The following is a 26,440-nucleotide window of genomic DNA, read 5'->3' as shown; positions in this document are numbered from 1 at the left end:
GAGAATTTGTGTTAAGTACAAATTGGTTGTTATTAATGTACTTATCTTTGGAAAGCACAATAAAAGAAACCGTGTCTTTAATTGGTCAGCACAAAGAAAACCCAGGCAAGAAAACTGGGCCTGTCAGGCAAAACTTGATGTATTACATATTGTAAAAACAAAGGCCATAGGTCACTTTTCTCAAAACTTCGTTTAAGTAATCACAAACTAAAAATTGAAAAAATTGTAGATATACAAAAACACCAACCCCATTTGAACAACGTCTCTGTGAAACATGTGATGTCTCAGAAGATGAACAACATTACGCACTGTCTTACATAATACAACCAAGAAAGAGAATCACAAATAATCCCCAATAATGATAAAGAATTTGGTACACTCTGTTAAAAGGAGCAGATTCTTAATAAGTTTACCAACAGTTATCCAGAAACAACTTCCAAGATCTGTTAACATATCAACAATTACAAACAAATTCCTTGTACATGTATGTACTACATTCCAGAGTTTTGCTCAATTCTCATATTGTTTCCATATCATTATAAAACACTTGTTTTAGAAATTAAATTCTACCTCTTTTGAATGTTGAATGTTCCTGTGTTTTTTAATTGTCGTTTATTGTGCATGTTTTTTGTAGTTTGTGATTGTGCAATATTGCCACTGTTTCTTCATGGAATGTTCCGCAATACATATCTCATCTAAAACATCTTTGTTGTATAATAGTTTCTCACAGTTGTTTACGGGGGCATGGTTGGCCCAGTCGCCGAAGGCGCTGCAATTCGCTATGCAGAGTTGTGTCCCTTGGGCACGCCAGAAACCTATGACAGTGTGTTTGAATCTCGGTTCGCCCCGATTTTGTTGTCAGCACAAAACCCTTGCTCGTTGGTTTCACCAAAGTGGTGAACGTCTAAGACCTGCATCACTTCAGACTTTCATCCCACTTCAAGCTGACACGGAATAATATTCAAGACGGCGTTAAACCCAACTACCTCACTCACTCTTGTGTATGGTTCCGTTTGGTTAACTAGGTTTGTGTTGTGATTGCTTCCGGCTTAGATTTGAAATTTGTTTTGAAGAATGTTACTATGTTCAACCCAAACATCGTGAAGATATCATACAACCGTATTATCTTTTTGGAAAATAATTGCAAACTACAGACCAACCTGTTGATTTCCTATGTATCCAGAAGCAAAGAACATATACGGGTGTATGATCTCTGCTGGAAGTTAATTTTTTTTGTCAAAGCAATAAACCATGCAGAAACGTAAACCGCCGCATGAAACGGCATGTACCATACATTACATACATTGAAGTATTTAAAACAATGCTGTGCTCAACTATGCACAGCAAGCGCCATACATGTGATTATGAAGACAACTAATAAAAAAATTCTCATATCAAACCCGTTGTTTTACATGTGTTGTTTATTGAAAAAAGTCATAGTTTATAGAAGCCTGTTATTTAATCGTGTTGAACAATATGTTGCAATAGCAGTGTGAAAATTGAGTGCGCGTGACAGGCTTGGCCTAAATTCCTTCCTGGAACGTTTCTCGATGGCTGCCTGAATAACATGCGATACATTGCAAAGGTAGTGCGCAATTGAACTGTTCGGGTAAGGGAGATAATCACTCACTCTCAGTGATACAGCTTGAATAAGATATGATGTACAGCAATGCAAGGTCAGTGCGTGAATTTATCACTTCTATACTACGCCTATAGCTAAAGAAGATAATCGCTCAATGCGCAATAGTTTATTCTTACAAAATATAGACCGGTTAACTTTAGCGAAATGGGATAATTTTTAGCTCTTTTAAAAACAAAATGAACAAATTTCATGGGTTATCAGCATTACGAAAAGTGACTAAGTCTCAGAATAGCAAGACGATTTTGAAGTATCCCTTATTGCTAGAAAAGATTAACATCAACATTTCACGCACATTTCACATGATTTGTATGTTTCGTTTCGGTAACTGTGTGGCTTGAAATTTCAAAGAAACCAACATGTCGACTTACATGCTCCAAATTAACCTCTCCCGTATACTTCCCCGCCTTAAGGGCGGGGAAGAATAATTGATGTTGTTCGGAAACGTGAATGCAGGCATTCAGTGTCCCTTGCTACTTGCTAGTGGGACCTGTGAAGATCCGAGGTAGAATAGGTCTTCAGCAACCCATGCTTGCCGTAAAAGGTGATTAACGTGATCGGGTGGTCAGGAGTCGGGGAGGAGCATCTGCTACATGGTTTGGTATCCGGGTTCGTACGACTGGATCCTAATAAGCGTATTTGAAAGCTGCAATTAAGGCAATGTATTTATATCAAGTAAATGCAAAACATGCTTGACTGCTGTGAAAACGGTCGCTGCTCGGTGGTAATTAAACGCTGGTTCATGTATATGAAGATTCATTGTTATCCAACACACAATAATTATTGCTTCAATGGCATTATACAGGGTCGGGTAATGATTTGTGGGGCGAAACCGCATTTTCAGTGGTTCAAGGGAGGTCACTCTATCTCACTCCATCGGACGGGCAAAGTGGGCCCACATTCGAAACTAAGGAACTCTAAATATATCTGCCAAACTGATTACTTAAAAACTCAATCTAAGAGTCACTTATTCACTTAAAATGCATGAAATAGTATCAATAAAGTAAAACAATAGCAAACAACACGAACACTTGCCCCGCGAAACTAGGCCGTGGGATCATTAATATTCATGAGGGTATTCCTTTTGTGGAACAGTTCCCACGCTATCTATGACGCCATAGGTTGAGATTTTGACCTTTGACGTCATAGTTAGGGGTCATATGCTATCGCTTTACTACGTCTACCGATTTTTTACTACGGAGAGTTCTATGGCAATATCATCACCCCCTAATTATGGGACATGGAAGAAATTCGAGAATGTTGCGTTAATTTAACGTGTGTCAAGAGCCTTCGTGTTTGTAATTCCGAGTTCTGTTGCTCAGGGTTTGCCTGCCAAGGAAGGAAGAATAAAACAGTTGTTGTTTTGGTGGTAAAAGAAAAAGCAATCTTACATTACTCATATTGCCATATATACCCACACCAATATTGTGGAAAATCTGGCTTCAAATGAGTGAGTGATTATGGTTTTACGACGCTTTTAGCAATATTCCAACAATATCACGGCGGGGGACACCAGAAATGGGCTTCACACATTGTACCCATGTCGGGAATCGAACCCGGGTCTTCGGTGTGACGATCGAACGCTTTAACCACTAGGCTACCCGACCGCCCCTACTTCAAATTGGAACTATATATCGACACAAGAGTCTTTACAACATGTAACTTTTCATGATGACTCAGTTGAACGTATCTTTGGGAACAGCTAAATGTTGTACCAATTTGCAATTATTTCCCATGAAGGATTCAAGATTCTACTTGTCAGAAGATTGGATGGACTAACCTTTGTTGGAAGATTGTTCTGGAGGGTAGAATCACTTTTGTGTACTGGTATTTACTCCAAGCCATACAGTTGTTGGATAGCCATGGAAGCATTCAAGCATTTCACTGGACATTCTATTTATTGAAACATCATGGAATGTGATTTAATTCAGATTGGTGCAATATGTAATGACTTTGAAAAGACCTGTGATTTTATGAAAGAAAACAATCTGATAGCTTAAACAATGAACTGTGATAAATGTAATATGTCTATGTCATGGCAGAAAGATAAAAAGAACAATCAGATGGCCATGTGTGGCGTTGTACTAAATGTAGAAAATTTAAATCTGTTAGATTTGGAAGATTATGGGAAGGCCAGAAATCTTCACTTGGCACACTGTTAACGATTTTGTACCTTTTTTGCCATGACGTTCCCGGTCACATCACTGTAAAAATGTTGAGTGTGTGTGAGAACACTGTTTACAACTGGTACAATTTATACCGTGATTTAATGTCCCGTTCTCTTCTGGACGATCCTGTTGTCCTTGGGGGTGTTGGTCATGTGGTGGAAATGGATGAAAGTAAATGGGGGAGGAAAGGAAAATACAACATGGGTTCCAGTCAGGGCATTAGAAGCTTTTGGATCTTTGGCCTTGTAGATTTGGCCTTATAGATAGTTTTTAATCTTCAGAATGTGTTTGTGTTTACTTACTGTAATGGTCTTTCATTTTGAAAGGTAAGACTAGTAGATTTACTCAGATCTTAGAATGTGGGCCCACTCAGAAAAAACTCTATAAGGATATAAAAAAAGTGGGCCCACATTTCGGTTTTTGATTTTGGCGCCTAAAGTTTTGTTGGCGAGATCATTTGTCATTTTTATTCATAACTACGGTTCCATTACTACAGTCAATAGATTAGTTTTAATATGGTGAGATTTGTTGATTTACTGAATTTTTAAAATGTGGGCCCACCCATCAGAATCTCTATAGAGATAAAAAAAAATAATTAAAAAGTGGGCCCACATTTCTGTTTTCACTCTATTGCCTTGTTTTGAAGGTGAGATCATTTGTCTTTCTGTTTTATAACTACGGTAAAAATATATGTTTTTAATGGTAAGAATTGTATTGATTTACACATTTTTTTAAATGTGGGCCCACTCAGAAAAATCTCTATAAAGATATAAAAAAAAGTGGGCCCACATTTCGGTTTTCGATTTTGGTGCCTAAAGTTTTGTTGGCGAGATCATTTGTCATTCTACGGTTCCATTACAACAGTCAATAGATTAGTTTTAAAATGGTAAGATTTGTTGATTTACTGAATTTTTAAAAGGATGAGGACCAGAAAGTCCCTTTGGAAAAATGAAGTGACACTTGTCAGTCAGTAATCGGTATGCCTTCATGGGCATCAATCAATAACCGCCCTTACGTAAAGGATGTATTGACTGAGACAGTAAATATAAATTGGCAATGCAAGAGAATAACCAGCTAAGATTTTCTGCCGAAACAGATTCCACTTGGCGTCAAGGGCAAATAGTTGTTGAAATTTTTACTTTGGACCACTGAAAATCAGTGATGACACCAGGTGTTCGCAAAAAGGGTATGCATGTCTTGCCCTACCGGTAGCATCCGCTTAAACCCGTGGAGAGGGACACTGGAGGGCCGATGGAGGTTTTCAAGCATACCTCCCACGAACCTTAGGAAACGGACGTAAAATATATCTTGCTGGCCTACATGCACGTGTTCAGGTGAAGAATTGACTTTGCATGTTTGCGACGGATGACACCGGTGGAGCAGGATGCGCCCAAATTTTCGCGAACACCTCGAGCTCGTCTCGTCACTATTCATAGTGATTTATAAACGCATGCTCATGATACAGTCTGGATCGTACAAGCGTTTCATCTCTAAGCAAAGATTTCTTGTGGCTATTGAAAGGGTTTTCTCGCCTTTATTTTATTGAAAAAGAGAGATATCGACGATACTTTCATTTGATCTGACATCATTCTGCATATTTTCTCAGGTAGATTGTGTTCAAATGCATAAAAATCTCTTGTGAGGAACATTTTATATTATATCCTGGGACAGAGGGGCGTTCTATAGAATACCCTTAGGACTGAGGGATGTTCGGGAAAAAGTGCCTGCTGAGAGGTTATGCTACAAAATGAAATCCCCGTAAAACAATTGGGTGATGCGCAAGTTGTCTTTTTTATGATCATCTGCTGAGCAGAGAACGTCAGACACCTGATGACGTGAACTGGAATCTGAAGCCATTCCTCCACCTGTTCCTGGTTATGACAGGGGAATCTAGCCGTACTCTGATCTGACGTCTAATATGTCAGATATGTGCTCGATGACATATCTGGTGATACGGATGGATAAGCTGTTGACATTGTTCGGCTGAAAAGAATGTCTTGCATGATAGGGGTTGTGTGTGGTCGGTTGTTATCTTCCTGGAACAAAATCTAGGGGTTCTACTGGAGGAAACAGCACAACGGTGCGAAGATCATTCTAGCTGTACCGTTAAGCATTGAGATTGACGTCAAACAGAACAGGATTCGTTATCATTCGACCGCAGATCCAGCCCCAAACCCTTCAATGCCACTCCCAAATGGTTCGATGTACTTAACGCAACAATTAACGTGTCGTATGTTACACCCTGAAGAGTTGGAATCGACTCTCGTCTGAAAACAGTTGTAGCTGCCAGTTGCCATTCTTCCAAACTGTTGTATTGTTAGAGAAAAGAATGCATGTCAACTTCTTAATTATGAGGAACACAACGTTGCGGAGTATATGCTTACTCTCCATCAGGTGAATGAATGTCGTCATTGTTGTTGCATTAAGTATTTAAAAGGTCGCCTTCTGCCTAAGTTATTTCGGCTGACCTGTCCCTCTTTGGGACTCCTGTGTGTGAGTAGGGTACACATATCTATTGTGAGTTTGGTATTCACATAATTTCTGTTCTTGTATTGATATGATTTCTATTTTCTATGGGGGAAACCACCAAAGTCCTGTCTACCAACAACAACAACTGGCGACAAAGGAAACTACAAGAAGCCATTGACATCAGGAGACACCAGCCAGCCATGAACCGTGACCAGGGAACATACCTGCCTAGTACTTTGGACTTATTGCTTTGAACTTTGTCCGGGCTAATTGCCTAGCTGGCTTAAACGTGCCCTTGCTATGTTCATTATTACACCTATCCGTGCTAATTTACCCCCACCCATTCCCACACCCAATCCCCACCAATGAAGGGGTAAGCATATACTCCGAAACGTTGTGTTCCTCATAATAAAGAAGTTGACATCCATATATTCTCTTCCTTATGCCTTTCAAAGACCTGTTGTATTGTTTTTACCCATTTCATAACTATTGATGTTGCCTGCGTTTGGGAGATTAGTATACTAGTTCACTTGAAGAGCAGGAGAGTTCACGAGAATGTCTTTCATTTTCTCCAAAGCAGACTGACAATTGCTGTCCTAAACAAATTTCACCTTTTTGCCCATCAAATAAGTGAGAGCGGCTACCACATGTGAGACATTTTGACAATACCCAGAAATATCATAAGTTCCTTTTCATTTTGTGGAACTTGGAATTTTGAAATAGCTTCCACCTTTGCTTGTACGGACTGCACCTGACCTTGGTCTATGACATGGCCTAACATGGCATCCATGTTAGCTGACACTTCAGAAGTGTTTGGCTTAGGGCTAGCATAGTCAGCAATGCCATCAACTTTACAGTGTCAGTGAGTATGGTTTTACGCCGCTTTTAGCAATATTCCAGCAATATCACGGCTGTCAACTTTACAAAGTCTCAATTCTCAATAGTATCGCACAATCCACAGGTGAAACAGTGGCAACACACTGATTAGGTACATTGTCATTTCTTTAATGATACTTTCTAATCATACTGTCATGACAAAGCTGTGCCTGGTGTTTATACGACATAGTCAGGATCACTGACTTCTGTCAAAAACATACGGATCGTGGTATATAGATCGTTTATCGTAGCATTTAATGGTTGACCAGGGATTGGCAAAAACACAAACACATTTTCATACTGCCATGACTGAAATTGAGTCTTTTGTCATAATGTACTTTCATTTTGTCCTGGGATTCTTTCAAGTTATCCTTAGCAGCTTCACAAGCTCTTGAAAGCCTAGCCCAAAACTGACTGAGCTGACTCCCTCACAGCAAACAACGATAAATGAAAGCTTTCATCCCAATCCTGTCTAAAAACAGTAAGTCCTTATCATATTCTGAAGAGTCTGATGAAACCGCTCTTAAGTTCTTTGACATTCAGAATGATATGCACTAGACTTAATCTGAGTTATGCAAAACTGCATAGCCTGGCATAAAATAAGAGCCCTGATCTGACTGAATAGTCCTAGGCAAACTAACAATGGGGAAGAACTTCACCAATGCTGTAATTTTTCCTGAACACATTAGCCTCTAGAGATCTTGTGGAAGCACACATGATAGCATGTTCTCATTTCCTGACTTAGTTTTAGTCAAAGGACCAGCACAATCAATGATGAACTGCTGAAAGAAACCTCAAAAGCAGGAATTGGTTTCAAAGGTGAGACTGGGCTTTTCTCATTAGGTTTACAAACCATTTCGACTCACATGGCATGTTTTGCAAACTTCTACCACATCATGCCGCACATTTGGCAACAAGATTTTGTCACAAGTTTTGATTACGTGCAAATGGCTTGTCAAAGGAGCTTAATGTGCCAAAAACGAAACATCCATTCAACATGAACTTGGTGAGGTGAGGTGAAATGGGGTTTAACGTCGCGTCCAAGATTATTGCACTTATATGTGTGTGTGTGTGTGTGTGTGTGTGTGTGTGTGTGTGTGCTGTACACAGTATACTGACTCCAAGCCGACCAGTCCTTGTTTTAGCCCCTTAATGCCGAGCGCCAGACAAGGTAACAACCTGGAAGAACAATTTGATGGAAAAGCTTTCATTCATTATCGGCAGGTACATCTGGCGGTCTCCATTTCCTCATCAAAACGCTATCCTTGAAATAAAAGCAAACTGGAACCTTGTCAGTTTCTTCTAAAGAGAGTGCCTTGTTTGCACCTTGTTGGCCCCTTGTTGGGTCCTCCTCCAGTAACTTAACTAACTGCTCCTAAACAAGAACTGGTTTCTCAGCAGCCAAACCGTCAGAATTTTGAGTACTCTCAATCGAAAATTTAGACAGGTCAAGAGAATGATCAATAAAAGTGCTTGCCAAATTGTAACTGGAATTATTCTCAGAAGAACCCTTCTTAGCCACAGCGCGAGTAACAACACACAATGGAAAATACCTGGATTTTCTTTTCAAGATTTTCAGTACTTTCCAAATAACGAGGCACAAGACTAACAACAGAATAAGCCAAACATCCACCTCCTGCCAAATCATTCCTGATGAGCAAGTCTACACCTGTAACAGGAAGAGTTTCTAGAACCCCCACCTTGACCAACCCAGCACCAAATCTGTCTTCAAATTCTCAAAATGAAAATGTGCACTGGTAATAAAAAATAAACCCCCTAACTTCGCTCGATTAGTTACAGACCGCCGTCATATAGCTTGAATATTGCTGAGTGCGGCGTTCAACGACAAACAAACAAATCTAACTTCGCTAATGACACAGAAAGCGGCAAAATACCATCTAAATAAGAGTTTATAGAGCACCAGAACCCCTCAAAACGGTAAAGGGCTTAACATTGGCAGGTGGTTATGAATCACTATCAGATAGTTATGGTAAAAACGTGAGTTAATTGCTAACGTGAAAAGAACATGGGGACATTGGTATAAGTCAAAAGAGGGAATTGCATTGGACTTTATTTTTGTCACTCATGCGTCCACGTGTCTACCATAAAATGCTTTGAAACCTTTACTGCGTCCTTGTAACCTTGATGGAACAACGTTTGAGCAAGAGTCGTTGAAAGAGCATGCTCGATTATACCTCACACGCTGTAAAATATAGACACCAAAGGCTTAAGCTTCTGGAATATTGCTTTAATGGACACGTTGGCCATTGGAAAGTTGAAGTCATCTCTCTGGTCATACAGTCTTGTGGAGAGTGTTTTGTTACTCTGAATCTTTATGCGTAGATCTAAATGTAAAACGTCATGGCCAAATTACTTTTTTTTGAAATTTTGATTTTTTTTTATGCATAAAGAAACAGATCAGCAAGACGGGGAGCACAGTTGATGCCCATGGGATGCCCTGAATGTCTCACCCCAACTTACATAAATGTTATCAACGAGGAAGTCCAGCATTTCACTTTTTTTCTTGGCATTTGCAAAAGGCATTTACTTTCATTTTGACAAAATGCCCTGAACCTCTGAAGATAGATATGTAACTATATCTCTATCACATTAGGGGCGGTCGGGTAGCCTAGTCGTTAAGCGGTCGCTTGTCACGTCGAGGACCCTGGTTCGATTCCCAACATTGGTACAATGTTTGAAGTCCATTGCTAGCGTCCCCCGCCGTGATATTGCTGGAATATTGCTGAAAGCGGCATAAAACCATACTCACTCACCCACTCACTATCACATTAAGTAACAAATGCCCAATGGATCAAGGAATGAAGGGTTTATCGTGTGGGTGAGTGGTGTACACAGTTGAAAATTATAATGTTTTGACGAAATTAAACTTCTTTTCTGAGATTACACAAATTCGAGCAATTGCTTGGAGCTTTTCTAGAATCTACATGGTAATATTCCGCTTCTCTCAAATACTCTCTGTGAAGTTAAAGAAAGTCCCTCCTTGATTGTTTTACGAATTAAGGTTACTCATTGAGAAAGGGATTCGGTTCGGTGGTACTTTTGTTGGAATAGCAATATATATCTCTCTTTGTGTGGATGTTAATGGAGCTATTATAGAGTCAAAAGTTGATACTGATTTCTTCCCAAGTTAACATACTGGCCTTGTCTTGGGCATTATTTGATACGACACGTATTCTTTGTCACAAGGTTCTGTGATGAAACAATAATGGAGTGATGCTTACATATAATGGTTATGGTATTTGAGGCCTTGCCGAGGAATATCTACAAGCATTTCATGTATGGCATTTCATGTATGACGTTACATCAGTAGCTGCTACGCCCTGCAACACGTCCCTATTATAAAACAACTTGGACTCACAAGGTGAACAGCATAACGGACGCAACCGTAACGGTCCAGAAATGTTTATTCTATGTATATATTACATAAGCATTATTATAACGAGAAGTAGAAAAATAAGAAATTGTCCAGTGTCACAGAAAGGGAGCCGTGATGAACATTAGCTCACTTGAATACCTTTCTTCTTTTTGAATACTTGTATTTGAACAGGACAAAAGGTCAATGCTTTGAGAATAAGGATACAATAAAATTATAAACGGTTATATATGCATATATTTGGAGGTCCAGTAAATGTGTATATGTTCAGACATATATGTTAATTACATGCACGATTTGATAGGCGATTATGTTTCATGATCACATCAGGGGTATATGGGGAAGTTGTTTCACACAGTACTTCATATCTAAGACTAGCCGTTTTGGTGAATTGAATTGTCAATTGAATATGTAACCATTAAGATGGTCACCACTTAAAAAAACAAGGAAATTTACATTTACCCCACTCTGCCTACATATGTATACATTAATATACTAATGCATGTCTAAATCACATATAAGTCGCCTCCTTGCTGAAACATATGTATCGTTTAATGACAAAAGAGATCAGTGTTTTGAATTGCGAACTGTTATCCACAAACAGACAGCGCTATTTCTTACATGAATTAAAGTTGTGCGTGGTAACAAGTGTCAATAACCAATGCTATAACCATAAAGAAATAAGTGTATACAAGTTTCACCAGGCGTCGTGACCATTTGTGCCTCAAGAATGTATAAGATGTCACGTGTTGTACTATTAAGGAGTGGTATTTACCCTAATACTTGGTAAAACATTTAGATTGAATATTTCACACACGAAAGCAGGAGAGAATTGGATTTGATACCATTCTGGAAATTGATTTAATGTTTCATTATCTCTACTCATAGGCATGGTGGCTAAGTTATTTTGTCAGAACAAAAGTACTTGATTCAAAAATATTTTCTTTCAAGATTTTAAATGGTCACTAGTATATCACTACATAATGTTTCAACATCCATAATACTAGAACAGTAGGTGACATCTTACATTAGACAGTAAATTAAGATTTTACCATCAGAATTTGCTTCTCATGCTTCTCTTGAATACCACCATCTTTAAATGGTATTTAGAAGTGATACCAAGAAGGGACAGAATGTAAGGATGTCAACTTCTTTATTATGAGGAACACAATGTTTCAGAGTGTATACTTACTCCTTCGCCAGGACAATGGGTAAGTATATCCTCCGAAAAGTTGTGTTCCTCATAATAAAGAAGTTGCTTTCCAAAAATCCTCTCTCTCATATAAAACGATACAAGTAAAACACAAATCGACAGGCATATAAATGACAACTGACAACAATTTGAATACATTGAATCCTAAAACATTTTCTTCGACATTTAACAATGGCTAGCTAACCAAGGTCGATACATTGACATAAATTGGTCTCCTGACCTTTCGATAAAATAAACTTATTCAAAGCTAGTGCATGAGGTTCTCATCCTTTCTTTGAATCGGTGAAATCCAATTACTAATGCTAATTTCGGGGCAGGGGTTCAATACAAATAACCCCAAAGACTGTAAACACAATAAAACCAATGTGTCCCGGTGAGGTAAAATGGAGACGAATACTTATCAAATAGACACAGACTTGAACTGGGACCAAAACCTGGCTGTACCGTGACAGTACTCAAAAAAACGCGTATGTCAAGTTACAAGATGCAAAAGTGGTTCCATTGATTTTCTAGTACCGTCGTTAACGGGGGCTTGTCCTTGACAGAGAGTCAATCCTGACAATTTCTTTTTTTGTACTTATATTAAAAGAGTATCTTATTAGTACTGATACAACATCCAGACCTAGACTGAAATGGGTGTTGAGAATAGCCTCCCTATAACTCTCAAATACTACAACAACCACTGATGGAAGAAACTGATTTTGTGATACAACGTACACACATACAAGAGGCTTCAAAATCCAAAGAAAAACACACCACAGACATTAGTGAAATCGCAACTGGGACCGCAACAGCATTACATGTTGCCACACGCTTTTAAAGATGTCCGAGTTCTGTCCGAGACGTGTGACACAGCATGCCTTTCACGGTTCAACAATGACGGTTATGAAATTTTATAAATACTATAAATACATGAATATGTACATGTGGATACATTAAATCGGTGATCGTATGGACAGTTATTACTATGATTTTCAAAATTATAACTGTCTTTTCCATTTTTAAGTGAATCTCCCTTGCAATATGACACACATTTTAGCCGTGGTGTGTGGTTTGTTTATTGCATCAATATAATAACACCAGAATTTCCGTATTATATGACTGTAAAGTTGTGAACATATTCAGAAACGGTGCATTTGTGTAAACTAGCATCCTTTACGATCAACCCTATTTTTGGTTAGTACAGGGATCGTTTTCCCAGTCACTATATTTCACATACAGAATATACTGAACAACAACGGGGGATAACTCATTATACATGTATCAGAAACTTGCAACGGACACCAGGACATTTCTTAATGTGACATATTTAGAGAATATTGAGGGAATCAGTTTTGTACCTTTAAACACTGTCAGTAGTTCCCTTATAGATAATCCCTTATTCCGAGTTGCGAGTAGGTTATTTGTTATATTATCCATGGTCTTTTTTCTGAGAAAATATGGAAAAGTGTGTTTCCAGATCTCAAGTGCACATAATCTCAACTATTCTATTGTTGGAACAGCGTTCCATAAAATCGTCATCTTCGGTTATTTACGACAATGAGTCCATAAGACCATATGACAACGTCCTATGGGCCTCTTCGCTAAACATGAGAATGTGTTCTTCCTCAGGTTATGATGCACTGTCTGTTGTTTTCATTCCCCATTGCAGATGCACTGCATTTTAGGGGAAAAAGACATTTCAGATGTAATACTTTTTGGCCCCCAGTACACATACAGCATCAGTGTACACACGCGTATCTTGACAAATGTACAGACATAAATAAATATATTTACTCATTGACCTGTCTTCAAATTTCTGCAAAATTCGGGTGTGACTATTGAAAGAAACATGTATAATAACAAACACATATTGTCAAACGAACAAGGGACACAACGGTCGCTTTAAACAATTTACCCGAAACACGCTACATTTCTTGATTTTTATTTTTGAAATACTGCATAACAATATATGGCACATTGAGCGCATGCACTGAACATGATGAAAACCGTTGATGAAGATTTACTACCGAGATTCCCTATAAACAGATTACGTTATACTGCATAGGTTGGTGGTGAATTATGACGGCGAATATGAACTGCGCACGCAATACTTACAACCATACATATAAACAAGATGACGCATAGAACGATTAATACCCATGTTACAGTTCCATATGCTTCTGTCTTTATTTCAGGTGTTTTATTGCGCATCCGCGGAAGCAGTGAGTTCCAGAACGCCACCTTGCGGGGACGTAGTCTCTGGTCTGTTGTTATTGTCCCATTGCCTTCAACCCCGTTGATTTTCATGTAGGTTTGGTTGTAAGCGTCAAAAGCTTCGAAATCTATTTGATTATCTCCAGTAGTTAAGGATGGTTTCCTGTTCGTCATCAAACGAAATAAAACAGAATGTGTCATCATTGATTACCAACTGACTCAATCAAACACATCAATAATAATGATAATAATAATTATAATAATAACGTCATCCATCAGCTTTCACTGATCGAAACTATGCTAGAAGTGTGAGTGAGTGAGTGAGTTGGGTTTAACGCCGCTTTTAACAGTATTCCAGTTATATCACGGCGTGTCAGCTTAATGTGGGAGGAAAGCCCGAAGTGATGCAGGTCTCAGACGTTTACCACTTCGGTGAAACCCACGAGCACGGGTATGGTGCTGACAAACCTAGAAACATAATTGGGGCGAACCGGGATTCGAACCCACAATCATAGGTTTCTGGCGTGCCCAAGGGACGCAACTCTGCACAGCGAATCGCGGCGCCTTAGACGACTGGGCCACCCGTGCCCCCTAGAAGTGTGAGTCTGTTGGGTTTCACGCCTCTTAAAACAGCACTCCAGTTATATCACGCGTGTCAACTTACTGCTTGTTTTGTTTGTCTGTTGTTTAACGCCGCACTCAGCAATATTCCAGCTATATGACAGCGGTCTGTAAATACTCGAATCTGGAGCAGACAATCAAGTGGTTGACATCATTAGCATCGATCATCGCAACTGGGATACGATAAAATGCTTCAACCAAGTCAGTGAGTCTGACCACCCGATCCCGTTAGTCACCTCCTATGACAAGCATGGTCGCCTTTTACGGCAAGCATAGGTTGCTGAAGACCTATTCTACCCAGGATCTTCACGGGTCTGTCAACTTCCTGGCGGAGGAAAGCCCGAAGGGATACATCGCTCAGACGTTTACGACTTTGATGAAACCAACGAGCCCGCGCATGGTGCTGACAAACACAGAAACATAATCGGGACGACCCGGGACTCGAGCCCACGATCATTCGTTTCACTACTAGGTCATCCGTGCCCCCAACTAGACTCCAAAGCAACATTACCCGATTATGAATCTAAAATACAAAAGAATGAATTTTTTCTCAGAAATAATTGAAGTCGAAACTTGTCTTGGGGAGTTATTGAAATGGCTAGCACATAAAGACATGTTTCGTCCGTTTTCCCCCAATTAATTGAGAAATGTCATTTAACTTAAGCAAGGATATGCCTGTTAAAATCTATCTTCAAAAGATGAGGAAATCGACATATACTCACCCATTTTTCACGAAATTGCTCCACATGTTGATGAGGACTTTGCTTACTTGCCTGTCTTCTTCAGTGTAAACGTACAGCGGGTGTCCTGTATAAGGGTAGCCAAACAGGTAGAACTGGTCACGTCCATGGGGAACCCCTGCAACATACATGTAGCAACTTTCTGTTTGAAACGGACCGGTGGATATTCTGGAGAGGGGACTGCCATTTTCCTTTCAATCAATTAGCTGTTGCTTTTGTCCTTTCACAGACCAATTATATCGTGTACTGGGCATTCTGAAACTATTGTACAGTGCGTAACAAATAAATTGTTTCACATTGCCTCAAACCTTCAGATAAAATTGTATCTGTTCAAGCGCTGATTGTAGAGATATTATTCTGTATCAAACAAAACACCCAACCAGCCAAAGTTGTCGGACTTTCATTTTTGTGGAAGTATCGGTGGCTGAGTGGGTTAGATCGCTGACTTTGTGCGCTGGCGATGAGGTGCCTCACTCTGGTAGTGTGGGTTCGAATCCCGGACAAGACTCAACCCACAAAAGTACGAGAATTTGTACTTTACTCAGAAAGAGTAATCCCAAATATAACATTTGTTACATTTGACCACTTTCTAAATGGCGTTGTGTGTTCATAATATCTTTTATGACGTACGCGTTATCAAACGATGAGATGTATCTGTAGTAAGGTTTTCTTGCTAAACAATACCAATTTGTAAGCACAATAGTCATGCAAACCTGTTTGAAAATACTATTATCACACTGCATGCTGAAGACATGCATAAGCACGATGATACCATGACAAGCATCAACAAAGTCAGCGAGCCTTAACACCCGATGCCGTTAGTCGCCTCTTACGACAAGCATGGGTTTTTGAAGATCAATTCTAACTGGAATCTTCACGGGTCAATGAAAAGTATTGACGTGGATATAGTTTTCTCTTCATGGCAAATCCCCGTGGTGAAGGAATCACACATGCGCGCGCTCTCTCACACACACACACACACACACACACACACACACACACACACACACACCTTTGGCACGCACGTACGCACACACTGCTCATTTTGATATTTACCGTCAATTGTTCACCTGAAAAACACGTGAACATATGGCAAAAGATAAAATAGGGATTTCCATCGGTCATCGTTTTGGTCACTGAGGCCTTGAATGTTGTAACCCTGACCAATAAACTTTTGAGAAAGAGTCACGTGACGCTCTTTGAAATCCTGGTGAAAAGAGTATACTCGATTGTATCTCAATAGTGATGACATGTCTGAGGTTGCTGACTATCACTTGACATAAAATTAACTACAGGAAATGTGGAGTCACCCCTCTTGTCGTACAGTCTTGGGGGGAGTGTTTTGAATCTTAATGCAGAGATCAAACAAATGAGGCGGTCTCGCTGGTCGCCTTTATTTCTAGATCCGGGGTAGAATAGGTCTACAGCAACCGATGCTTGCCGTAAAAGGCGACTATGCTTGTCGTAAGAGGCGACAAACGGGATCGGTTGGTCAGGCTCATTGACTTGGTTGATGCATGTCATCGATCCCAATTGCGTGGATCGATGCTCATGACATCAATCACTAGATTGTCTGGTCCAGACTCGATTATGTACAGACCGCCGACATATAGCTGGAATATTGCTGAGTGCGGCGTAAAACAACACACCAACCAACCTTTATTTCTAGTTCGGGTGGGTAAATCAGTGGAAGGATTTCTATTTGACAGTTATTAAACGACATTAGATCATCGATATATCTGAAGCTGAAGTTAAACTTCTTGGGCAACGGCTTGTTGTGAATTTGCCGATCCGAGCAGAAATTCCGATTTTAATGCATAAAGAAACAGATCAGCAAGAAGGAGAGCACAATTGGTGCCCATGATACCTACATCTTGCCTAAATGTCTTACAAAAAAAGTTTACCAAGATGTTGTCAATGAGGAAGCACGGCAGTTCACATGTTGTATTCTCAGTACACCTCAGGGGCGGTCGGGTAGCCAAGTGGTTAAAGCGTTCGCTCGTCACGCCGAAGTCCCGGGTTCGATTCCCGACATGGGTACAATGTGTGAAGCTCATTTCTGATGTGCCACGCCGTGATATTGCTGGAATATTGCTAAAAGCGGCGTAAAACCATACTCACTCACTCAGTACACTTCTGATGGCATTTGCTTTAATTCTGACAAATTGACCTGAACCTCTGATCAATAATAGTTTTGTCGTGAGGGATAGTGGTGTACACAGTTGAAAAATCAAATGTTTTGACTGAATTAAAACCATTGTTTCTAGAATCGACATGATATTAATTCCACATTTTCTCAACAGACAGGTTTATTCAGTATTATGGCCATATGGCCTAAAGTACCATTGATACTAACTCATAATATGATGTCACGTGCATATACAGAAATTACATCTTCTTGAATCTGATAGAAAAAAGCCTGTCTATATAAGTAGCCACTGAAAAGATAACATGTTTATTTTGTGAGTAGATAATATTGATCATTAACATTTCAGATTTATAGTCATAATTCAAGAAGGGGAGGTATGTAGATCTTAACTTGGCATACTTGTTACACTTAAATAAGACAAGGAATTGCATTAAGTATTCTGGTTAATCTTTGAGATAGGGATTTGGTGGTACATTTGCGGGACCCAGACATAAATCATTCCTTGGATGGAATGTAATGGAGCTTTGCAATCCAGGTTGTCTTCAGGTTTTAGAGTGAAACCAAGTCAAGCATAGTTTTGGCAGATTTCTTCTTCTGTTAACACATTGGCCTTACATGTGAAACAATTTTATATGTCACTTATACCAAGGTATCAAACAATAAAGGTGGTGAAGCTTACATATAATGGTTATGATATTAATAAATATTCTTTGTATGTCTGATTTTTCTCTTGCATGGATATCTCAAGATGTTGGAACTGATAAACTATTTATCTTCATGCTTAAGGAAAGATAAGTTGATATATTTTCACAAGATTGGCACTGTCAAATATCATCCTAAGGGTTTTTATGCCATTATACGAATATAAAATCTTTACTTGTTCCTGAAAAATATGTATCTGTACTTCAGGATAGAACTTTGAGAAGATCTTTGTGTAAATTACGTATATCATTACATAATTTTAATGTTAACAATCTCAGAAAGAAAAATGTACAAGATAAAGAAAGTAGTTTATGCCGTTATTGTAATGAAGGCTATGTTGAGGATGAGTTTCATGTACTTCTCATTTGTAAATATTATCAGTTTCTTAGAAATAGATACCTCCCTATGATTTCAACTATGTACAAAGATGAACAACTGATGAGAAATTTGTTGAACTCCTGCAATGCAAATACAATATCATCTCTGTCAATATTCCTGAAGAAGATTTTTGAAATTAGACGTTAATATTTTATGTAAACTTATTATTACCTACACGTGACTGTACAATGTTGATAAAAAAATTAAAAAAACACTACTGTACTATAGGTCATATGGCCTAAAATATTGAATAAACTTCTGTCTGTCTGTCTATGATATTTAAGGCTTTGTCAATGGAAGCAACTACGAACGTTTCATTTAGGGCTGTCTGACTTGACATGAATGAAAAATGGTCCTTAACTTTTGAAGATATAAATGAAACTATATCTATGGGCATCACGCACGCGTCTTGTGACAGATGCACCGTGACAAAAGACAACTTACCAAGCCACGATGGTTTCATTGATACTTGAGAGTGATACTCAAAAGAGTAAAAATATACGTTCTGTGTCCTCTGCGCTAGACGCTTCGCTACATCAATGGCGGGGGCAACAAAGGTAGAATCACCAACAACCTGTAGAAGGAGAACAATTTGACATACAGTAAACGACGTTTATAACGAACACGCTTATAACGAACTGACGGATATAACGAACTTATTTTGTCCTGACCATGTGCTGTATATATGGTGCAAATATGCTTATAACGAACTACGGTTATAACAAACTAAAATTAGTGATCCCTTCGAGTTCCTCAAAGTAGTTTACTGTATAGTTTTGTGAAAGCACAGTGGAAAAAAATAAACTTCAAACCAAACAATTCTCAATATCCACAGAATCATATTTCAGTCATCATGATGTGATCAATGTAACGATTGTATTAAAAATATCATATTGACGATAAAGAATAATTAATATGAAAATGCATTATATCATCATATGTTGTATGGGCGGAATAAACATACGTATGTTGTTAGTTAACTCGTAAACTATGGATCCCAATGTGAAAACTAAAAGAACTATCAGTAGTTCATATAACAGGTACCTGTGCTGTGGAATTCTACATTCTGATCCCTTTTAATGATGAGGATCCACAATTAAATAGGGAGTACACGCACAGGGACTATCTGATAATACTAATTCTCAAACTAAAATGAGTTTTTAAATTGAATATTGTGCTTTCATTAAAACAACAGATTTCTATAATTGACAGTATTTAAGAGCTTAGTTTGCGACAAACTCAGAGCGTGAAAATGTTGAGAATAACGTACAAACAACGAGAAATTACGGATTTGCAACGAAATTAGAGTACGGGTTATCCTATACTTCACGCGTCAATAGATGCTATGAACAAATAAGCCAGCAAAGATCGTTTTCTCAGCAAGACCTACTGAAAATATCTCCACAGCCTCGATATGTGTATCACAAAAACATGTGACAATAGCAGCATCCCTCAAGAGTCCGTCCATACAGTTAGTTTACAAAGGTCCAAATACTTACATCAGAGAGTCCGATGATATTAGCCGTCTTATTGTCAGGATCTTTCCATGGTTTATATTCGTGGACAACAAGGTCTGCGAGAAATATGGGTGACATCAGTGTGCGGTACATCAATGGTTACTTCAAAGTAAGACGAATACATCTGGCATATATTCAATCGACCAATTGGTCAGTGCCAGCAATAAACGCCAACATACACATAGCTTCACATTCCATATAGCAAATATATCTATACATTTACTGAAACATTTTAAGAAACTACATTCACTTGTGGGTAATGAGCATTTCTATATATGAAACGGTTACTTTACCTACGGGGGAAAGAATGATACATGGAATTTAAACGTAAGTGGGACGATCATATCAGAAAAGAGGAATGTTCACACACTGACGTTGACGGTTCTTAAATACCGTTATTGTGAGACGGTATCTCGAAAAGGAAATTCTTTGGCTAACCGTTTAGCCGCATCTGTGCCCCTGTATCAAACATTTTGCCGCCTTGCCCAACCATACACCACAGACGACTGCCCCAAACCCTCATCCCGCCAACTGCTCTCGCAGACATACATATAAACTTTGAATACCTTACTGTTAAGTCTCGACCATCAGCCGTTATATGTCATCCTCCATATTCGATATTGTAACGTAAAATATAACATGTAACAAGGTATAACAATAATTGACATGTCTTAAGCATCTTCACATTTGTGCATTTTTTAATTATTCATTTCCTCAAATACGAAAAACATCTAGGAACCTGTTAGCTGAGCGATGTCAGCTTTAATATACTTTAGGGTGGGTTTACACCAATCTCTGTTATGCTTGCTTTGTTATATCTGGGATACCATGCTTTCTTTGTGTTTCTAGGGGCTGAATTCAGCTTTACATTTACGTGATAGTGGAATCAATAACAAAAGGTTGGATGAAAAGCCAGTCTTTGGTCAGAGTCAACCATACTATCCTCACACGTTAAAAACGTAGGATTATCCACATAATATGTACATTGTTTGTCGTGTCATGTGTAAATGCACCTACAGGCTAAGACACATCAATTGTGACGTGCAAAAAGAAAACCGGAAGTAACTGTATGGTGACAATGTGTGAAAAGAAAACTTTAACATAAGGTGAAAATTGCCAGTGTTGTGGTACAGAGAATTGCAAAGGTGTTAAACCGACAAGACGTTTCCATCACCCTTTTCCTAATGACATCGTATTCAATTTATTTGAGCAATTTACTGACGAAACCAAAGGGATAACAGAACAATATTTGAATCTTTTGTACAGTGAACTGTTTTCATCACACTCTTTTTACTAAATGTTTCGTGATTACATGATCATTATAGGACATCAAAGTGCGGAGTGTTCCAATACGTCAGTGTATCATCTAGGCAGAATGTATTTGTACTAATATTATATTTGCTTCCTAAATTATCATAAAAAATGAAAACGAACAAGAAACAAACATATATACGGTGATTGACAATTACAACACTTCAACAGGAGCGGAGTCAGATAGGTTGTAGAATTAAACTGGTGGGTTCTTATTCTTTTGATTTCCAAATTCTAATATTAAATCCATGATGTATTTTCCTTTTGATAAATGTTTGATACGTACATTGAATGGGGTTTTTTCTGATGACGTGGAAATATTTTTATAAATGTAAAATCTGCGGCCCACTTTTCTGAATCCGCTCATATATTCAGAAGGACTTTTGATGCAAAATAAACATGTATTTAATTAACAGTTTGTCAAGATGCAACAAGAACCAATTTGACAAATAATTCAAAACCAATCATATTTATTTGAATGCAATAAAACTGAAAGCGAAGTTCATCTTGTGATAAGGAAATAATTTGAAGTGTATTAACATTCGCCAAACCAATCAAACACTAAAATAGAAATGATACAATTGTTAACGAATTGAAAATGAAGTCGCAAAAGGAAATATTTCAAAATGAAATTTACATCCAGTGTTTTTTGCCCATTACCAATAATTTCCGGAATGTTTCTCATGATTTGGGGAGGAGGGGTAAATGTCCCGGCAATAACTGGGGTAAGTTCTATAAAATCTGCTTCTTTAACCACGATTTCAGCTGAAAAACATCAGAAGACCGCATAGAGTAACATGGTAGTAAATTATAATGTTTCAAAGATCCATTGTAAACTCTTTCAAACAGTTGAGTCTGTTATGAAAAGAGTTGATGCACATGTAACAGAACAAGTAATTTGGAAGTGAAGTGGTTATTGTAATCAGGAGACTAAAGACGGAACTGTTGGCAGGAATAACGTTGAATGCGTCTACGTGTATGTTGACGGTAGTGGGAAAGAGTTTAGAATGGATCTTGTCAATAGACACCACATGTTTTAATACAAAGATGTACCTATATCGATGTCAATTGTAGTGACGGCTTCCACAAACCACGGCGTCAGCTTAATATCCATATTCTCGTTAACCCTGACAGCTGTTGAAACAAAATACAACCCACACAGTGGACCAGGTTAATCCTTTACCATAATCGCAAGTGTTAATACTCTGCCAAAGAGAATCATTTCTGTACGTCATAACATTTATACAGATATGATAATTGGGAAGGTACATTGCAAAATCACTGGCGCCATCAAATCAATATGAAGTTTATACAACAGCAATAAATGCAACCTTCTGCAAATTTCAAAAGGCAGACAATGTACACAGGTAGATTTATTAAGTAGTATTAATTATAACACGTCTTGATCCGGATTAGTTATTGTGAACACATTCTAGGGAAATGTTTTCCGAAATGCACATTTTGACTCTAATTTCTCCTTGCCTAATTTATTATCGCGTAAATGACACGCACTGTTCATTTTGGACAGCGATTTCAATGAGATGAGGCAAATACATCTTTTCATATGCTTACAAAATTTTCAACTGCCTACCTATATCCAAAAATATCAAACATTACATTTTCAAACATTAAACCTCATGAAAGTTTCATTTTTCATGAGGCATTATTGATCTTTACATAATTATACGTTTAAAATACCAGGTTCAAATATTTTAAGAATGAGTTGCATTCTTCAAGACGTTAGTAGTTAATTAAATTTAACTGCCCGAGGAATTACAATGCAAACTTACTCAACAGGTATATCAGTGTAATATTTCTTCCTGTATGTTACCTGTAAGCGACCCTTCATCGCGGGTAACGCCGGTCATGAACACTTCACCGTTCAAGTCGGCATCTTTCAGAAGAGACTCCGGATCACTGTGCAGGAACTGCTGGTCGATGACAGGAGAGAAGTTGTACATTCCTGGCACGTACTAGAAGAAGAAATAAAGCCTTGGTAAAAGATTCCTTTGACCTCATAAAACACCACTTACAGATTCTCCCCATAATATATATTGCCCAGATAATATGAAAAAACAGTAACAGACTACCTAGCAAACATCAAAAACCAGTAACCGACCTCCTAGCAAACATAAAACACCAGTAACAGACTACCAAGCAAACATAAAACACCAGTAACAGACTACCTAGCAAACATAAAACACCAGTAATAGACTTCCTAGCAAACATAAAACACCAGTAACAGACTACCTAGCAATCATAAAACACCAGCAATAGACTTCCTAGCAAACATAAAACACCAGTAACAGACTACCTAGCAAACATAAAACACCAGTAACAGACTACCTAGCAAACATAAAAAAACAGTAACAGATTACTAGAAAACATAAAACACCAGTAACAGATTACTAGTAAAAATAAAGTACCAGTAACAGACTCCCTAGAAAACATGAAACACCAGTAAAAGACTCCCTAGAAAACATAAAACAGTATTTTATTTTATTTCCATGTTGATAAAGCAGTCATTGTAAGTTTACAGATCATAGTGGTATCTTTGTATCTATAGCACCGAACGCGAGATGCGCAATGCGTGAACGCACCTTCTTACCAACCCATGGATCCGGACAACGCTGTCATCTCCCTAGATTGCACAGAAGGACGCGACAGTTTTTTTTCCAACTTCATCAATGTGACGAAAGCTTGTCGAAACCCATGTAGAATCCTACATATAGCAAGGCGACTATGCTTGTCGTAAGAGGCGACTAAAGAGATCGTGTGGTCAGGCTCGCTGACTTGGTTGATGCATGTCATCATATCCCAATTGTGTGGAAGGATGCTCATGATGTCAATCACTGGATTGTCTGGTCCAGACTCGATTATTTACAGACCGCCGCTATATAGCTGGAATATTGCTGAGTGCGGCTTTAACAACAAACAAACAAACACACAAAAAGAACTTAGCGGCATGTCATATGGCAGATACTCAAACATAACATTTTCGAGAATTCTTGAACTTTATATACCTCAACCAATTTCTAATACATAAAAAAGCATTAATACAGGTACACATGTGAACATAACGTACCTTGAAAATGAATACATGTTAAACATGCCTCTACCGTCAGATCTACATATATGTAAGGGTCAAGGATGGTACAGCTGCCTTAGACGCCGAATTCGCTCGGCAGAGTTGCATCCCTTAGGTGTGTCAGGACCCGCTGACCGTGGGGTTGAATCTCAGTGTCGCCATGATTATGGCCCTCTAATTCTCCATAACCTTGCTCGTTCATTTCACCACCATGGTAAATGAATACAATCGTCGTCAGTTTGGACTTTCGTATCACTTTAAGCTGTTATTATTATTGTGCTAGTGTTCAGAGCGGCATTAAACTCACTAACTTCCTCGGTAAAGGTATTGGCAACAAGGAATATTTACAAATATGTCAAAACAAAACTGCAATCGTAAGACAGCGAGACAGTTCTATTATTAGAGATTAATGACTTAAAGTAAATAACAGCAATCACAATGATCTACATCTCTTCGTTAAAAACACTTCAGAGAACGATATGACATTTTATGAATAATCAATGATAAATCAATTAATTCAGGAGTAAAATACATCATATACTTTTTAGAAAAAGGAAATATTAATTACGTTTTGATATTACTTAGTGTTAAAATATTAATTTAATTAATAATAATAATCCGTGGTTACTTGTTTCCGATTTCACGAGGCTGACGGTTGCCATGGCTAGTATGTAACATTTTGCATATAATTGCAGATTAAGAGGCAACGGTTGCCTCAGTTGCTAAGGAGCGAGCGGTGGGGCAGTATAGTAGTTAAAGTGTTTGCTCGTCACGCCGAAGACCCGGGTTCGATTTCCCACATGGGTGCGATGTGTGAAGCCCGTTTCAGGTCGCCCCCGCTGTGGTATTACTGGAATATTGCTAAAAGCGACGTGAAACCATGCTTACTCATTCTAAGGCACCGCAATTTGCTGTGCAGAGTTAATATGATGTCAAAAGGTATGATCGTGGATTGTAACTTCCGATTCGAACCAATTATTATTAAATGTTTGTCAGCATTGAACCCTTGCTCGTTGGTTTCACATCAACACATAAGACCTGCAACACTTCTGGATTTCCTCCCAAATGAAGCTGACATGGCGTGATATATCTATCTGAATACAGTTCATGCAGCGTTAAACCCAACTCTCTCAATTGTGCCATATCAACGAAACCGTAAATATTATGTTATTGTGTTTACATGTCAGACTGCCACGGAAGTTTTGTTTGTTTGTAGTTTAACGCCGCGTTCATCAATATTCCAGCTCTATGATGGCGGTCTGCAAATAATCGAGTCTGGACCAGACAATCCAGAGAGCATCGATCCATGTATTTTGGACACGATGACATGCATCAACCAAGTCAGCGAGCTTGACCACTCGATCCCGTTAGTCGGCTCTTACGACGAGCATAGTCGCCTTTTACGGCAAGCATGGGTTGCTGAAGACCTATTCCAACCCGGACCTTCACGGGTCGCCACGGAAGTAGATTGTGCGTTTTGAACAATGTAACCAGCTATATTACAGTTTAACAGATGAATTTTCCTACGTACAAATCACTGGAAGCAAAAAATATGTTATTCTTAATCGTTTTCGGAACAGTCTGAGAGTCGGCTCCTATTTAGGATCACATAATGCAACAGAGTAAGTATGTTTCCTACAGTGACTTCTTTGGCCAGTCTCTTCCGATAAAGCCATCTCTATATCAAACCTTTTCACATCTTTATCTACGTACTCTTAATTAGTCGAAGACCATCTTTGACATTCACATGGTCACATCTGTCATGTATCCTTTGTGTATTGAGATGTCTGGGCTAGGCCTGAGTTGCCATATCTCATTAGACACAGACGAAGCTCGCTCAGATCGAGGAGAAGGACAACGGTGCTACACGTCATGGAATAATGGCACCGTGAGAGTGGACCGTCTACATAAATCAACGGATATGGATCCGTGGCATGGAAGACGTTTCTTTTAAAATAATACAATTATTATCTTTGGTT

The 26,440-nt window shown here is 38.6% G+C and overlaps 1 protein-coding gene across 3 annotated transcripts in view; it reads right to left on the bottom strand.

The window, feature by feature from the left end:
• Window positions 1-10,559: 10,559 nt before the first annotated feature.
• LOC124111085 (acetylcholinesterase-like) overlaps window positions 10,560-26,440 on the bottom strand; it is a 69,265-nt gene continuing 53,384 nt past the window's right edge. For 2 of the 3 annotated variants that reach the window (XM_048399578.1, XM_048399580.1), the window contains 6 exons: window positions 23,205-23,346; window positions 22,034-22,138; window positions 20,045-20,118; window positions 18,990-19,119; window positions 15,299-15,434; window positions 10,560-14,118 (listed from right to left, as the gene is read on the bottom strand). In XM_048399578.1, the coding sequence (XP_048255535.1) occupies window positions 13,794-14,118; window positions 15,299-15,434; window positions 18,990-19,119; window positions 20,045-20,118; window positions 22,034-22,138; window positions 23,205-23,346 (912 nt within the window). In that variant the 3' untranslated portion in view covers window positions 10,560-13,793. Of the gene's footprint in view, window positions 14,119-15,298; window positions 15,435-18,989; window positions 19,120-20,044; window positions 20,119-22,033; window positions 22,139-22,426; window positions 22,508-23,204; window positions 23,347-26,440 lie in introns of all 3 variants that reach the window. The other variant, XM_048399579.1, reaches the window with a different exon arrangement.

This window comes from Haliotis rufescens, unplaced genomic scaffold (genome assembly GCF_023055435.1).
Source record: "Haliotis rufescens isolate VD_foot unplaced genomic scaffold, xgHalRufe1.0.p SCAF_2, whole genome shotgun sequence".
In the NCBI taxonomy this organism is placed as follows: domain Eukaryota; kingdom Metazoa; phylum Mollusca; class Gastropoda; order Lepetellida; family Haliotidae; genus Haliotis; species Haliotis rufescens.
This window is presented reverse-complemented; position numbering and strand designations above follow the sequence as displayed.